At 40.5% G+C, this 15,483-nt stretch overlaps 1 protein-coding gene across 2 annotated transcripts in view; it reads left to right on the top strand.

The window, feature by feature from the left end:
- The window catches only part of ryr3 (ryanodine receptor 3), a 117,101-nt gene that overhangs the window by 17,900 nt on the left and 83,718 nt on the right, over positions 1-15,483 (top strand). For both annotated transcript variants that reach the window (XM_086190243.1, XM_086190244.1), the window contains exons 7-19: positions 129-222; positions 952-1,026; positions 2,654-2,810; positions 4,451-4,615; positions 6,317-6,438; positions 6,535-6,715; positions 6,928-7,063; positions 9,933-10,028; positions 10,129-10,247; positions 11,542-11,675; positions 12,329-12,570; positions 13,667-13,859; positions 13,963-14,179. In XM_086190243.1, coding sequence (XP_086046369.1) covers positions 129-222; positions 952-1,026; positions 2,654-2,810; positions 4,451-4,615; positions 6,317-6,438; positions 6,535-6,715; positions 6,928-7,063; positions 9,933-10,028; positions 10,129-10,247; positions 11,542-11,675; positions 12,329-12,570; positions 13,667-13,859; positions 13,963-14,179 — 1,931 coding nt within the window. The remainder of the gene's footprint in view (positions 1-128; positions 223-951; positions 1,027-2,653; positions 2,811-4,450; positions 4,616-6,316; positions 6,439-6,534; positions 6,716-6,927; positions 7,064-9,932; positions 10,029-10,128; positions 10,248-11,541; positions 11,676-12,328; positions 12,571-13,666; positions 13,860-13,962; positions 14,180-15,483) is intronic.

Raw genomic sequence — 15,483 nt, 5'->3', positions numbered from 1 at the left:
GCCTTTTCTGATGAATTACAATTTCTCTGTTTGGGTGTTCTAAGACTAATGGAATGCTAAAAGCAACCTGTGTCTGTATTTGGACAGGGAAAATTCCAGGCGTATTACTGTTGTTTTTGTCTTCTTAGGGTATTTGGTCGGTGGTCATGTAATCCGCCTTTGTCATGGACATGATGAGAGCTTGACCATCCCGGGAGCAGACAGGAGTGAGGAAGAGCAGAGGTTAGTACTGTGGCAACTAGGTTTTAATTTCAACTGCAAGATGTTGAAAAGGTTTGTGGAAGACTGGACATGTATAGTTATGGTTCTCTCTTGCTAAAGAAGTATTAAAGCCACATAGTATCAGTTTTTCTTTTGCAGAGGCAACAGCGACCCCTGCTTGCACAAGTGGTAATTGCAGATTTTGAAATATTCGATTGAATTCTCATTATGGGTAGCGAAAAAGGAGAGGGAGAACAGCACGTCTTTTTTGCAAAGCTCAGAAAAGCAACGTCTTACTGAAGCAAGTCTAAGTGGTCCACTTTGAAGGTCAGTAAACCTTTTGTGGGACTGGGTTAAAGCTCTTTGTAGCTTTGGGACGAAAAGGGGAGACGGGATCTTGGTTTCATTCATGGAATACAAAAGTCCTACAGAGAAGGAATGAAAATGCTGCCATTCCCAAAATATGTAACAATGATTTCGAAGTGAGACAATATTCTTGTCTTCATACTTTTGTGTTTGTTTATGGAGAATTTAGTTCTGACAGTTTCATATCCAGCGCAAAAAGTATAAAACATATCTACAGTGTATTGTCTTATGGAGTAACCTTTTTTGAGGTAAGTTGGCGTTGAGGTTTTATCAGGATTGTTGGTACTCAGTCAGATGGTTCTGTAGTTCTCAAAAGTTATTTCCACAGTAGGTCGAAAGTCTCAGAAGTAATGGAAGCCTGCACTTGTGCTTTTGTGTTCTCAGGATAGTCAACTATGAGGCTGGTAAGGGAGCATCAAAGGCCCGCTCACTGTGGAGAATAGAGCCTCTGAGGATCAGGTGAGATCTGACCTCAATACACACACTTAATGAGTGAAATGAACTTAAAGTAAATAACATAAAACCAAGAGATGGGATACTCTCAGAAATACCAAGAGGAGTCACAAGGACTAATTAGACCCAGGGGAGTTGTCCTATTTGAGTGAAATCGGCTTATTAAAAGTGAAGAAAGGACTGGTGCTTTACACTGTACATGGGATGTCATAGTTACTGGATTGTTGGTTATTTATATAGTGAGCTCCCTCAGCTCTCAGCTGTCACTATCAATTAGTAGTCCTCTGGAAGGTGAGGTTCTGTTTACCATCGCTTTCGGTGTCTCCATCGTTGTCCTCCATCTTTAACTGGCCACCCACACAATCCCCCTCTAGTCATATCAGCTGTCAGCTCTCACTGGGACTACCTGTCACAGTACACTTTGAACTGGTGCAGGTGTGTCTGTGATGTCACAAATGACCCTGTTTGGCTTTAAAGGAATAGTTAGCAGTACTTTTCTCTCAGCATTCTCCATTCGGCCAATGAAGTGCAGAAAAACATGTGCTCCAACGATAGTAACTCTATAACTTGTTCTTTTTGCAAATATATTTTACCAACGTGTCCAAAATATGGATGTTGAGAACAACCTTACTTATATATAATTTTTTAAATTGCCATTATCTTGATATGACAATTTAATTATTGCATTCTCTTGAGATAATAAGGTTGACTTTCATGTTAGGTGGTTAATTGGTTTTGTTAACTCGTGAAAACAAAAAGTCTGTTTTCTCAAGTTAAATAAATTGGTTATCACAAAAAAAAACCCAAACCATGTTCGAAGAATCTAAATGATCTCTTCTATCTTGAGAAAACGTTTCATTTTCTCAAGATAACAGACGTAAAGAAATAAGTTAACCAGTTATCATAAGGAAACAAAACAAAAGCTGCTTCGTTTTTTTTTTTTAGCTTTTGTGTCAGCTTAAAAGCACTGGCATTAAATAACAATTAATAGTTAATACATAGCTGTTGTCAATTTCCACGATGAAATGATCCAATAGAATAATTACTCCTCTTTGTCACCTCAAATAAAATATTAAACTAAAGAAAAAAGAATAATTGGCATCTCATTTCAATAATTCAGGAAGCCATCAGACCACGCTAGCAGATATATTAAAGAAACTAGCTTACATATTATAGCGCGGTTTTCCAGCAATTCCATGTCATTCGGTTCATTGGAATCCATTGAGTTAAACCCATGTATTAGGATGTCAGCTTTTGATGTAGTTGGTAAGATTCTATCAGCAAAATATCAAACAAGCTGAAGATTTGCTCTGTGTACGTAAACCTACCACTGCTTTCAGCTAAACACTAACATGATCATGCTGTATGGCCACAATTGCAAAGCTAGTTAGCAGTCACAATTTTCACCATGTACACCGTTTTCTTTTTGAGTTCTATTATGCTAACTTTACTAATTAGCAATAGCCACCATTTACAAATAAAGCAGATGCGAATTACATCAGTCATTGTAGCAGGTTGTGTCTGGTAGCAGGAGAATGACCATTTGATGGAAAATGACAATATTGTTTGGAAAACGGCAGCAAGGTAAAGTGATCCTGTGTCAGAGGTCGGTGCTAACATTTCTTATGTTTAGCTGGAGTGGTAGCCACATTCGCTGGGGCCAGGCCTTCCGACTACGTCATCTCTCTACTGGCCATTACCTGGCCCTGACTGAGGATCGGGGGCTAGTCCTGCAGGACCGGAAGAAGTCTGACACCACGGCCACAGCCTTCCTCTTCAGGCCCTCGAAGGTCAGTGTTTCTCATGGTGCTCCCAATCCATACATGAATACTTTATTTGTTCTACTTTCTTTCAACTCACTGCAATGTTCTTTTCAGAAAGGCAATTACTCTATTATAATCCTCGTCTAAAGTAAAAAGGTTCTGAGGGAAGCTACCTCATTAAAAGAGGACACAAACAGCTCAGTCAATGGAATACAATGTTAGAATTGTCTGTCAAATTCATCTTTTGCAAGAGTGGATTTTATGTCAAAATGTGACACGTCATCTCCTCACAAATGTTGAGATTATACTCCTCTGTGGTTTGCTGAAATCTACAATGCCGACATTTTATTCTGGCAACTAGGTTGAGTTAAAAAAAAAAAAATCGGCCTCGCTACTTCATCAAAGACTCATGAAATGGCTCTTTAAGCTCCTAATGAGCTCAACGCTCGTCACGATAAATTGACCTTTTTCGCAGCTGCTGAGTAGGCACCAGCACTGTAAGAGCTCTAATTGTAACTGGCTGAATTATATTGTCTTTTTACAATTAGGAGGTCAGGATAAAACCTCACAATGGTTTTAAGGTTTTCCACTCACAGAGTTAAGCAAGTCCACTTCATATTCCTTTCATTTCCTTTGCTCATTTCTCCCCATGTCTTTTCATCCCACACACACGTTTGAATTCTCGCTCACTCTGAACGTGGCTGTGGAGTTCTTCTGTCTTGATAGTGTGTATTCTAAAAATGTTGTCCTGCAGCTAAAAATAATCTTGCACATGGCATGCTTGAAATTCAAATTGTGGTTCTGATGAAACTCTGTGTTGTTGTGGTTGCTGATAAATTGCACAGTTTACATTTATAGATGTTTTTTTTTTTTATCGTGTTTCTATTTACCTCTGCCCTCTCTATCTTTTATCTGCTAGAACAGGACTGACCATGTTAATTGGCTAAAAGTGATGTCATTGACTGTGGCCCTCTCATTTGCAGGGCTCTTGCTCCAATTAGTGAATATGCATAAATGTAAAGCTGTTTATGTGAATCAGTATTGGCTGACTAAGTATTCTTTTATTATCAATGTCCTATACTGAACCAGCTAAGGCCACATATATAACACAATGCCATCAGTAACCATCACATGGCTACATTGTACTTCGATAAATGCCCTTTTTAATAAAGCGGGTTCTATGTTAACTCCTCCTGTGTCTTGTTATTGTCTGATGATTTATTTTAAGTTCCAATCCCACACCTGACAACAATGCAATTGCCCTCGCAGTTATCACTGTCCCAGCAGGAACCACAGCCTCAATGACATTATCGAGGACACGTGCCTGTTTAGCAAAAATGAGCATTCACTTCTCTCTATTCCTTTCCCTCCTTGCCTTCTTCACGACAGTCTCTTGCACATCTAGAAAGGTCGATGTCTTGCCATGTTGAACAGGGTATTAATATGTTCTCTGCTTCTTGCTGTCAACTACAATCAGCTGCATCGTTCCATCTCTGCTGAGGCAGAAATGTAGCAGAGCTAATGAGGCTAGCAGCAACCTCCTGGCAGGCCAATAAATGCACTCGCCTCAACCTGCCTCTGATTAACTTCTAACTACAACACCTCTTCATTTGTCATCTTTCCATGTTGGTGTGTGGGTGTTTGTGTGTCTCTCAATGTGAAAACAGGAAAAAGGTGACACAGGCCCAAAGAGGGACATTGATGGCATGGGTGTCCCCGAGATCAAGTATGGAGACTCTGTCTGTTTCATCATGCATGTGGCGACGGGACTCTGGCTTTCTTACCAAGCACCTGATGCCAAATCATCTCGCCTTGGACCCCTGAAAAGACGGGTAAATATTATCAAATTTATGAAGCTTGCATTTTACTGAATTATTTAGTAACTGCATGTTTAAAACATATAACCTACTCAAAAAACTTGCAGCAAATATTGATTCCACTATGTCAGCTGTAATTTTGCATATATTTGGCATGTCATGATTACATCATGAAATGGCCAGTCATCCAGTGACTTACTGATCCTTTGGTCCTCCAAACTCTGTATCCTCGTGTCCTTGAGCAAGACACTTGTTAACCATTCAGTGTGTAAAAGTGTGCGTGAATGTGTTAGCAGGTTGGCATCTTGTGTTGCAGCCTCCACCATCAGTGTGTGTTTGGGTGAGTGGAGTGCTGTTAAGGCCTTTGATATGTCAGTAAACTAGATAACTGCTATTTAAGCGTAGTCCATTTACCTTTTATACAGTTTGTTAGCATTTGGTAGCGCTTTACTAGAAGGCTACACTAGTAATGGTTCATTTAATGTTCAGGTAACTGTTAATAGTGCTCGATTATCTGACGGTTAACGGTTATCTTGTATGTCTAGTAATCATTTACTTGTTATCTTTAGACGTTCCACAATAATGGAAGGAAAAACCAGGGGAGGTTGGGGTGGGGTTTCAAAGGGCAGGGCAGTGTCACTGATTGATAATGATAGGTCATCACTCATTGCACTGTTGCAGTGTTGCACATATCTATGGGATCAGGCATCTGTCTACCTACTGTATGTGTTTACAGTTACGATCACGCATGCCTGCCATAGTCCGTCTCCAACACCTCGACGACCATGTGCACAGTAGCAGATCACACCCAATCAAACTAGTGTGTTAGATTTAAACACCCTCCCACCCATGCAAATGTTTATTTGCCACCACCACCACCCCGCCCCCATTCTCACCTGACATGTACAACTACTCATTCATTATGATAACAAGACATGGAGAGGGACAGCTAATTTTTGGGGGGGTCGGCCAGAGTAGGATTAGGGCTTGTTGCCGGCATACATCAAGGAGCCTCAAGTTGTGCCACGCGCTGACCCCAGGGCATCCCTGTGACCTTTAGTGGCATCTCGATGCAGCCGACATCAAGGGGGCAAAGGCCATTTTACACTTAAACTCCTTGTCATTCCCCCCTGTCTTGATTGAAGTGTTTGATTAAAGTGAGTCATATTTCACTGAGTTCTGGTAATGTACACCCTCTAGCTGCCAGAGACACCCACACACATTACTTTTTTAAATAGATTTCACTATAGCTTATGCTTTTTTTATGCCTCCGCAGCAAAGGGCCAGAGGTCTTAGTTTTCAGTGTCCCTCTGTCCATATGGCTGGATGACGCGTGCCAGTTTCATTAACATGATATCACAGGAACTTCATTTTCTTCAAATTTGGCCCTAACATCATCTTGGACTGAAGAAGGAACTGAAAAGATGATGGTTGTCCAGGGTCAAGGTCACTGCTATCTCATGAAAGCAATGCCTGGAGGAAATTGCATCAAAGCTGGGACAAATTTCCACTACACGTAACCATTGTAACATTTAGATTATGACAGGCACCGATTGTATTGTAAAATAATATTTTGAGTAATGTGGGGCATTAAAATCACTATATATTTGAAATATTAAATTTTATTTATCTGACTAGGGGACAGGACATTTGTTTGGTCTAATTTTGGCATACACGGTTGGCTGTTTGTACAGTAAAACGTGTCTCATACTGCAGGCCTGCCTACATTCTGAGGGTCACATGGACGATGGGCTGACTCTCCAGCGCTGTCAGCATGAGGAGTCTCGAGCTGCACGCATTATCCGCAACACCACCTTCCTGTTTACCAACTTCATCAAGTAATGATAGTTTATCTGTCACATAAAGCATGACAAAGCACCCTGGTCTTGGCCATTCTCTTTGGATTTACTTACCCCACAATCTACCCCTTACAGGGCTTTGGACCGCACAGCTGAGGGAGAATCCATGGCAGTGGAAGGTTATGTTGAAGAGGTGCTGCAGACGCTGAACGACCTGATCGAGTACTTCAAGCAGCCCGACTCAGAGCTGGAGCACGAGGAGAAACAATGTCTCCTGCGCTCACTCATCAAACGTCAAGACCTCTTCAAAGAAGAGGTGAAAATGGACACAGTTGAGCTCAAGCTGGCGTTGATTCTGAATCAAGACAATTCATTAAATAGTTCAGATAACTTTAGTTTGGATTTTTTTTTTCAACAGAAAGGTTTATGGGACTATTGTTGGCAGTTGCTATGGTGCTTTAATTATGTTTTTCCTACCTCATCTGTTTACTTCTTGTTCAGTCAAAAGTCAACTATTCTCTACCTTAGGGCATGCTGAGCCTCCTGTCTAAATGCATCGACCGCATGAACCTGTACAACAGTGCAGCACACTTTGGAGAGATGGCCGGAGAAGAGGCTGGTGCAGCATGGAAAGACATTCTCAACCTCCTCTATGAGCTCTTGGGTAAGTGGGCCTGAGTGATGGAGCACATGAAATATCCACATCCTCCGTCAATGCTGTCGTCTGTTGACCCCGGTAGGCATACAATATTTATCTTCCTCCCATGTCTTCCTCCTCCTACCCTCCCATACTTTTCACAAGTTGCCCGTTCGCCTGTTTTCTCTCCTCCCCTGTCACCTCTCTGCTTCCCCCTCAGGCAGAACCCTTTTTGCTTTTGGACATGTACTTACTTTGCTGTCATCTGAGCTTTCTAACCAGCAGCTTCCCCTCAGCTCACCTTGACTGCCCTTATATTCATCATCACCTCTCCAGCATATGCTCACACACATTACACACACTAACACACACACATTACACACACACACACACAAAATAACAAGAGCACTCACACAAACATTCACCCAAAATCCACACTCCATCCTTTTCCACGGAGGGGGTCACGCAGAGGGATACAAAAATCGGTGAGGCAGGTTATGTATGATGAATTGCACAGCAGTCTTGTTTGTCCTGCACCTCCGTAACTTTCTAAGGTAAATATGTTGGTCTCATACAAAAATTGATGTGGTTATTAATGTGTGTGTATAATCGAGTGACCCTATGAACATCAAATTTAAAACCAACATTGCTCGTGGTTTTTAATTTTGAATTTACATGCCATCCAGACAAGGAGCATTTTCCTTGATAACCAGTATATTATATTCCAGATAGACACTCACTGGTCGCTTCACAATGTAGGTACATTTTTTTCAATGTAATTAAATCAAATACAACAGCCCTGCCACACATTGATACCATAAGACAATTCTATTTGGTGTTTATTATTAAGGTCATCATGGGTGATGGTGTTGTACTGGAATACATTATATTGAAAGGGGTTCATTTGCAGATATTAAGCCCTTTGGTTTGTATGCGAAAGGTGTTGCCAAAATATTTGAAACAACTTACAATATAGCACTTGAGTTTAGTACAACTGCTACTCAATAATGGCAACAATGTTAATTGTACTAATTTTATCCAATTTAGAGAACACAAGTGTTTAATAGAGTTACTAATTTACCTCAAAAACATCATGCGTGATGCCACCATGTAACAAATCCTGCACAGTATTTTTCTGATATTTTCATCATAATTTCATGGAGTGATATACAGAAAAAAGGGGGAAATAAATAAATAATCAATAAAAATCTTGCCAACTATTTGTTGTAATTCTGCTTCGGAGTCCTTGAGTCTCCTTGACAAAACAGCTGAATTGATTTTACTTTTCTTGTTGACCAAAGCCTCTTTTTCTGCCATCCTGGCTCAAGTGGAACAAACAATGAAGCAGTCCGGCCTCATTGTGAAACAGAATGCAGCTCAGTTTTATCTTGTTTTCTTGCACTGTCGATAGCGCTTATGCTGTGAAGGGTCACAGGGGGCTGGAGACTGTCTCAGTTAGCACTGGGCAAGAGGAAGGGTCACCCTGGACAGATCAGAAGTCCAACACAGGTCTACAGTCTTCAATTAATGTAAGGAGCATATTTTTAGTGTTTGGGAAGAGGGACCCACACAGATACAGGGAGAACATGCAAACTCCACACAGAAAGATCAGATTTGAACAACGAATCTTTTTAACTTTTAGGCAACAGTGTTAACCATTGCACTGCCTTGCCATCCTTTATCTTGTTTTCTTGACAGTTGGAAAACAAAGTCCAAATGTGAACATTTTTCCAGCCCTCCAGCACTGCACAATGACTTAAATTCTCTAGTGGAATTAACAAATATTCATTGTTAGTCTCCATTTTTGAGAACTATTACAAACATTCCAACAAGTGACAAACACAAATTTTCATGTATTATCGAAGCCAAGTAAACCATCATACTTAAAAAAAAACAAAAAAACCCTGGGCAAGTATTATTAAAATGAGCATTAACAGTAGCCTTCTGTATACTAAATAACCACAGCTGGAAGTCTGTATGGTGGTGCAGTGGTCAGCACTGTCGCCTCACAGCAAGAAGATTCCTGGTTCAAGTCCCGGCTCCATCACAGGATCTTTCTGTGTGGAGTCTGCATGTTCTCCCTGTTCCTGTGTGGGTTCTCTCTGGTACTCCAGCTTCCTCCCACAGTCCAAAGACATCAAGAGGGGACGAGGCTGATTGATACTCTAAATTGACCGTAGGTGTGGCTGTGAGTGTGAATGGTTGTCTGTCTCTATGTGTTGGTCCTGTGATGGACTGGTGACCCATCCAGGGTGAACCCTGCCTCACGCCCTTGGATAGGCTCCAGTGACCTTGAACAGGATAAGTGGTAGAAAATGGATGGATGGAAGTCTGTATTGAGCGCATAGTAACTTCTGGATTTTTGAAATTAATTTCACATTTACATATTCATGGTCACTATACTTGTCCTTGCCTCATGTGTGGCTCCAGGCCCTGCGTTCATTTTGAACAAAAGCTTTCCTAAAAAGGCAGAATTAAACAGGATTAGAAACCCATCAGTATTCCTTTGGTACAGATTGCTGTTAAGTTCTTTCACAGGCACTATCAGTCTAGCGTCCCTGAATCTGGTGAAAAATGAGACTGTAAAGTAAAAGGGAGACTTCTTAATATCACTGCTGTGACTGAGAAAGGACACAAGGGGAAACACCTCCACATTTGAGAGAGTGTAGAACTCACAGACAAACAACACAGCAAGTTTGTTCATGTCACATCTGTCAGAAAGACCTAATAATCGTAGGTGAAATGTGCGTTGACAAAAATCTGAACAAGCTGGGGTCTCCATCATCCTATCATCTAATGTATCTACCGGCAAACTGCTTGTATCAGATTTTACATGTTCAAAATGTATCATTCATATTTCTTCCAATTGTTCTGAATGTTACTGTCTTTTATTCAGCTGCACTGATTCGTGGAAACAGGAACAACTGCACCCAGTTTTCTGGGAACTTGGATTGGTTGGTCAGCAAACTGGAAAGACTGGAGTCTTCATCAGGTATAAAATGAACAAGAAAAAAAAAAAAAACCTCACTGATGCTTAAATTTAATCTATTTGGTATTCATTTGTTATGAAATTGACAAGGATTTTGTCTTAGGAATCTTGGAAGTTCTGCACTGTATCTTGGTCGAAAGCCCAGAGGCACTTAACATCATTCAGAGAGGACACATCAAATCCATAATCTCTCTACTCTACAAGCATGGACGCAACCACAAGGTGGGTGTTGAAATAAGGGTGCAGCGATGGCAAAGGGTGACTTTGGAGCGTTATCGACTAGAGCCCGATGTACCCGGGATGAGTATTACCTTGACCTTTAGTACTTTGTTACAATTGTGTTGTGATCTTAATCTTGTGACATTCTACCATTTCCATAATTTGTAAAGTAAAAATTATTGGAAAAAGGAACTATTATAATCTGGCAAACACTAAAAAAAAAAAAAATCGACTGCACACGAATCTCTTGTGCACAAGAACCTTTCATGAATGCTGATGTTTTTGAACAGAAAACGTATTGGAAGCATTAGATTAAATATTGAGGTAAGACCAGCATCCATTCATGCTACATGCTGTCATGAGATTTCACTCTTGACTGAAGTGTCGGACCACCAGATTGACATTTCCATCTGAAGTGCCACATTGCAAACTATCCGTCATTTTTTGGAGGCAGATGTCTTTTTTTTTTTGCGTTTTGCATTTTGACCTTTGTAAATCGTTGGATGAGGCACAAAGCTGTAAAATACAATCAGCTTGTACAAACCAGTTACCAGTAGCACTGATGAGTTAATGCAAATATGTTTAATATACTTGCATATTTGAGTTTTCCGCATGATCCTAATCTTATTTGAGTAGCATGTTTGCCTTTTACAATTTCTCCTGGTTTTTCAGAAATGGAAGTCAGTGGACAGAACGTAATTCGTGATTGTAAAGCCCACAGGAACAGAGATCATCTGTTATCTGAGCCACCGAATCCCCTCTGCTGGCTGATTAACAGCTAAACCCAGAACAAAGGCACTTTGGCCTGATATATGTTTCAGCTCATGAAAGCTGAATTACTTTTGAACAAAAATTGACAAGTTCAAGGTTGTCTGTCCTTCTTAGGTTGCCATATCCTGGATGACTGAAAACCTTCCCAAACAACTAGCCCATCAACTTGCAGAAGCAGTTAATTTAAATTGATCTGTTAACAACTTGTACCAAATGACTTTCAAGTGTTAGCGGACATCCCAGCTATGTGTGTTACGTGAAGTTTTCACATGGCTCTCTGTCTTATTGTTTAGCTTGTAAACTGTCCTGGTCATGTAAAACGTTTCCATAAATGTCAGCTCTTTATGAGAGGAAGGTGGACGTCTAGAAGCTGTTGAAGCACTTCCTGTCGCTACTCTGTATCTGAACTGAATTGAACCGAGAGCTGGCTTAACTGAGAAATGAGAATATGTTGAACTGATTTTTATTTTTTTTGTAAAGGAAAAAGGGTCACAGGTCTTACTCCGTCTTTTTTACTCCCTGTCAGATTCTGGATGTTCTGTGCTCCCTCTGTGTTTGTAACGGCGTGGCAGTGAGAGCCAATCAGAATCTCATTTGTGACAACTTGCTTCCCAAGAGGGACCTCCTTCTGCAGACTCGGCTGGTCAATGATGTTCAGAGGTAAAAGAAAAAAGGAAAAAAAGAAAATGTATTGACATTGTTTAAGAGTCTTTTCACCTGTGAGCAACTGCCTCTCCAGACTTATCATCATAGCTATTTTTACAGATACTAATACAAACAACACTGTCTTTTCCTTAACCTGTCTCCCCACACCCTGATGATGGCTTACAACATTCAAATGTCATTAGCAGCTTTGCAACTAACCTTGATTTAACTGACTGCCATAATTAGTTGGTTTTCTTTATATAAAATAACCAAATATTTTCAGCATAAAGTTCCATCTTTGAGATGGAATGCTGCAATTGTTTTTGACACCACTGGTCCAATATCCAAATAGCTGCAGATACATTTTATGTCAGTTGATTAATTTTTCGTTTTTTTGATTTCTTGGAAGATTTGGGAGGAAGTTTGCAGCTTTTACTTGATGTTTTAACATTATCAAGGAGTGTGCCTTTTTAAATTCTGACGTATCAATTAATTTCACTTTTGACCCTTCGAGCTTCTTCCGCCTGAGTCATTTTTTCAAGTTGTTCAGAAAGCACAAGAAACTTAGGAGCAAATATCATGAGGAGTTGATTTAGGCAAAACAAAAAAATGTCAAAAATGACTTAGGCAATTAGTTTAAGAAGGTGACGATATGTTTTCATCCCCAGTATGAGGCCGAACATCTTCCTGGGCGTGGCTGAAGGTTCAGCTCAGTATAAGAAGTGGTATTTTGAGCTGGTGATCGACCAGGTGGACCACTTTGTAACTGGAGAGTCGACTCACCTGAGGGTGGGCTGGGCCAGTACGAAAGGCTACGCTCCGTACCCCGGCGGTGGAGAAGGATGGGGAGGCAATGGTGTTGGGGATGACCTGTACTCTTACAGCTTTGATGGGCTTCATCTCTGGTCAGGTAGGCATCCTGATGACTTCTGCGAAAGTTCATACATGAGGCTTATCATGGTTGGTGGGGCTAAACGAACTCAGCCAGCCTCATATATTTAGCTAAAGCTATATTGCTAATTGCAGTTGATGGCTAACAACAGAAAAACTGTCAAGAAGTGACAGAAATTTTCTGGATTCCTGATCATACGGCTGGACAAACGATGGGAATTACAAAAGAGTAATGCAAGGGGGGGAAAGAAACGTCTTTGTGAGAACTATTTGTGAGTAATTGAAAGAAAAAATACATTTACAGGTAAAATACTACTTTAACTAGCAACTAGCTAGCTTTAACTAGCTTTAGATAAGGGCTTGTTCCTAACAATATCATCTTCTTCCACAACCTCAAATAAGTACATTTTTCATAATGTACTGGCAGACAGTTTTAGGTATTAGACGCTACAATAAAGCTGTGTGTTTTATACTTAATAACTGAAATAATCTGCCAGTGTATTAAGTAAACTGTAAGATATCCAAGGTTATTTAAAACTGCAAAATTTTAAGCTGTTGAATAATTAAGTGAATTACCACATGCTATTACTATTGTTATATAGGTAGAAAATTTAAAATCGGAATACTTCTAATTATTAAAATATCTTTCAGTGGAATAATAAAAGATCACTCATTACTTCACTCTCTAACAGCACTTGCAAGTGTAAGACTCTAGTAATTCAGAGTAAATTAACAATTTAAAGTGAAAGCACATGGAAGGACTTTGCCCTGACGGAAGCTCATGTAAATTAGTCAGCAGCCTGCTGTCCACTCCTAAAGTTGCTCCTCTGAATCTCCATGTAGTCACAGAGGTGGAGTAAAAATCCACCTTGAAGTGTTTCCTTCTTTCCCCTCCTTCACCTGGCCAGTCAGGAAAAAGCCTCTTCTTCCTTTCCAAATCTGCTAAAAGTTCCATCACCTTCTCTCATCATGCCTTGTCATCCCCCTTAAAGCACTCTTCATCACGAAACTCTCCACTTCTTCTCTCCTCGCCTATCATCCTGCCCTACATTCACAATGACTTTGCAGCTGCAGCACCCATCCATCCTCACTCTCTCTCTGCTGGTGCTGTCTAGGACGGATCCCTAGGGCTGTGGCCTCTATTAACCAGCACCTGCTGAACTCTGATGATGTGGTCAGCTGCTGTCTGGATCTAGGCTCTCCCAGTATGTCCTTCAGGATCAACGGCCAGCCTGTACAGGGCATGTTTGAGAACTTCAACACGGATGGATTCTTCTTCCCTGTCGTCAGCTTCTCTGCGGGTGTCAAGTAAGTGACTTCAAAACATATAAAAAACAAAAAACATATATGCAAAATCATGTCAGTCCCGTTTTGTAGTATGTTACATCAAATATATCCCTTCTTGTGTAAGAGTGCGTTTCTTGTTGGGTGGACGCCATGGAGATTTTAAGTTCCTGCCACCCGCTGGTTACTCTCCATGCTATGAGGCACTGTTGCCTAAGGAGAAGATGCACGTGGAACCTGTGAAGGACTACAAGAGGGACCATGAAGGGGTTCGCGACCTGCTGGGAACCACCCAGTTCCTCTCTCAGGCCTCCTTCATCCCCACTCCTGTTGACACCAGTCAGGTGAGGAGACTTCTGGCTGCTTGAATTTTCCATTGCAGCATTAGGATGTACAGTAGATAGGATATGTAATTCTGAACACCATCACAAATAGAGGTATGAATGAATATTCAGTGTATGGGAGTGAATCAACCAAGTTTGTTACACTTGTAATAAATAAAGGAAACACACTGGAATTAACTGTATAAAAGGTGAGAGAATCTTATAGTTGTTTTGCTGTGGGAACTTGGTATTAAATATTCTGAAACAAAACCTTTTGGTTGTTTTCATGAGGTTTTAGGATAAATATCTTCTATTTGGTCTTTCAGATAATGAGTATAATGACTTCAGCCCAGCTTTGAAATGTTAGGATTAGAGTAAATTTAGACCCAACTGAGATAGAATTGACAACCTGACGAAACACAGAGATGAAATTCAAACCGAAAGTGATTTATAATACATGCAAAAATAATTCAACATTTTTAACACTGCCATCATTGTGTATTTAGTATCTTCAGTTTTGTTGGCCTCTGCTTCTCATTCAAAATTGCTTGGAAAATTATCCTGAAAGTTGTCAGGGAATGTTTTTGGGAAACATCCCTCATTTGATGCAAATTAAATTGATGATCTTTTTTATATAACAGTGTTTCAGTGGCCTAATTCAATATTATTAAATTTGATTAGCTGTGTAGGAAACGCCATGATATATGCCATAGCATGCCACTTTTGGATCCTGGATTATTTTGAAGGAAAGGAGTCTGACTTGAAATCATCACTTACCACTACTGCAGGGATACCACAGGGATGCGTCTTGTCCTCTTTGCTTTTCCTCTTCTTAGTAAATGATTTTGAAATCCCATCAGACTCCACCAGGGCATCACTACAATTATACAACTGATCTCAAATGAAAGATAATATGGGAAGAAAGGTGTCCAGTGAAAACAATGTGGTTCTGAAAGGAAAAAGACAGTGAAAGCAGCTCTCCTCATCATTTGCCAACCATTATATTAACCAACTCCTTCAACTTCTCTGGCCGATACATTAGTAATTACCTGAAATGGGACCTCAACACCAGCCATCAGATGCAAAGAAGAATAAAAGAGACCCACACAGCCGTACTTCAGAGCATCGTGACACTCTCAATCTCTGTCTGGTCTTGAAACACATGGAAGCACACAGTAAAGACAATGTGGACAGAATTATCACCTGAGAATCGAAGATCATAGGACCTAAACTCCCCCACTGGACTCCCTACACACACACACACACACACACACACACACACACACACACACACACACACACACACACACACACACACACTTTCA

The sequence above is a fragment of the Aulostomus chinensis genome, chromosome 20 (assembly GCF_037954235.1).
Source record: "Aulostomus chinensis isolate RoL2024-O1b breed Wild chromosome 20, RoL_Achi_v1.0, whole genome shotgun sequence".
Taxonomy (NCBI): Eukaryota; Metazoa; Chordata; class Actinopteri; order Syngnathiformes; family Aulostomidae; genus Aulostomus; species Aulostomus chinensis.
This window is presented reverse-complemented; position numbering and strand designations above follow the sequence as displayed.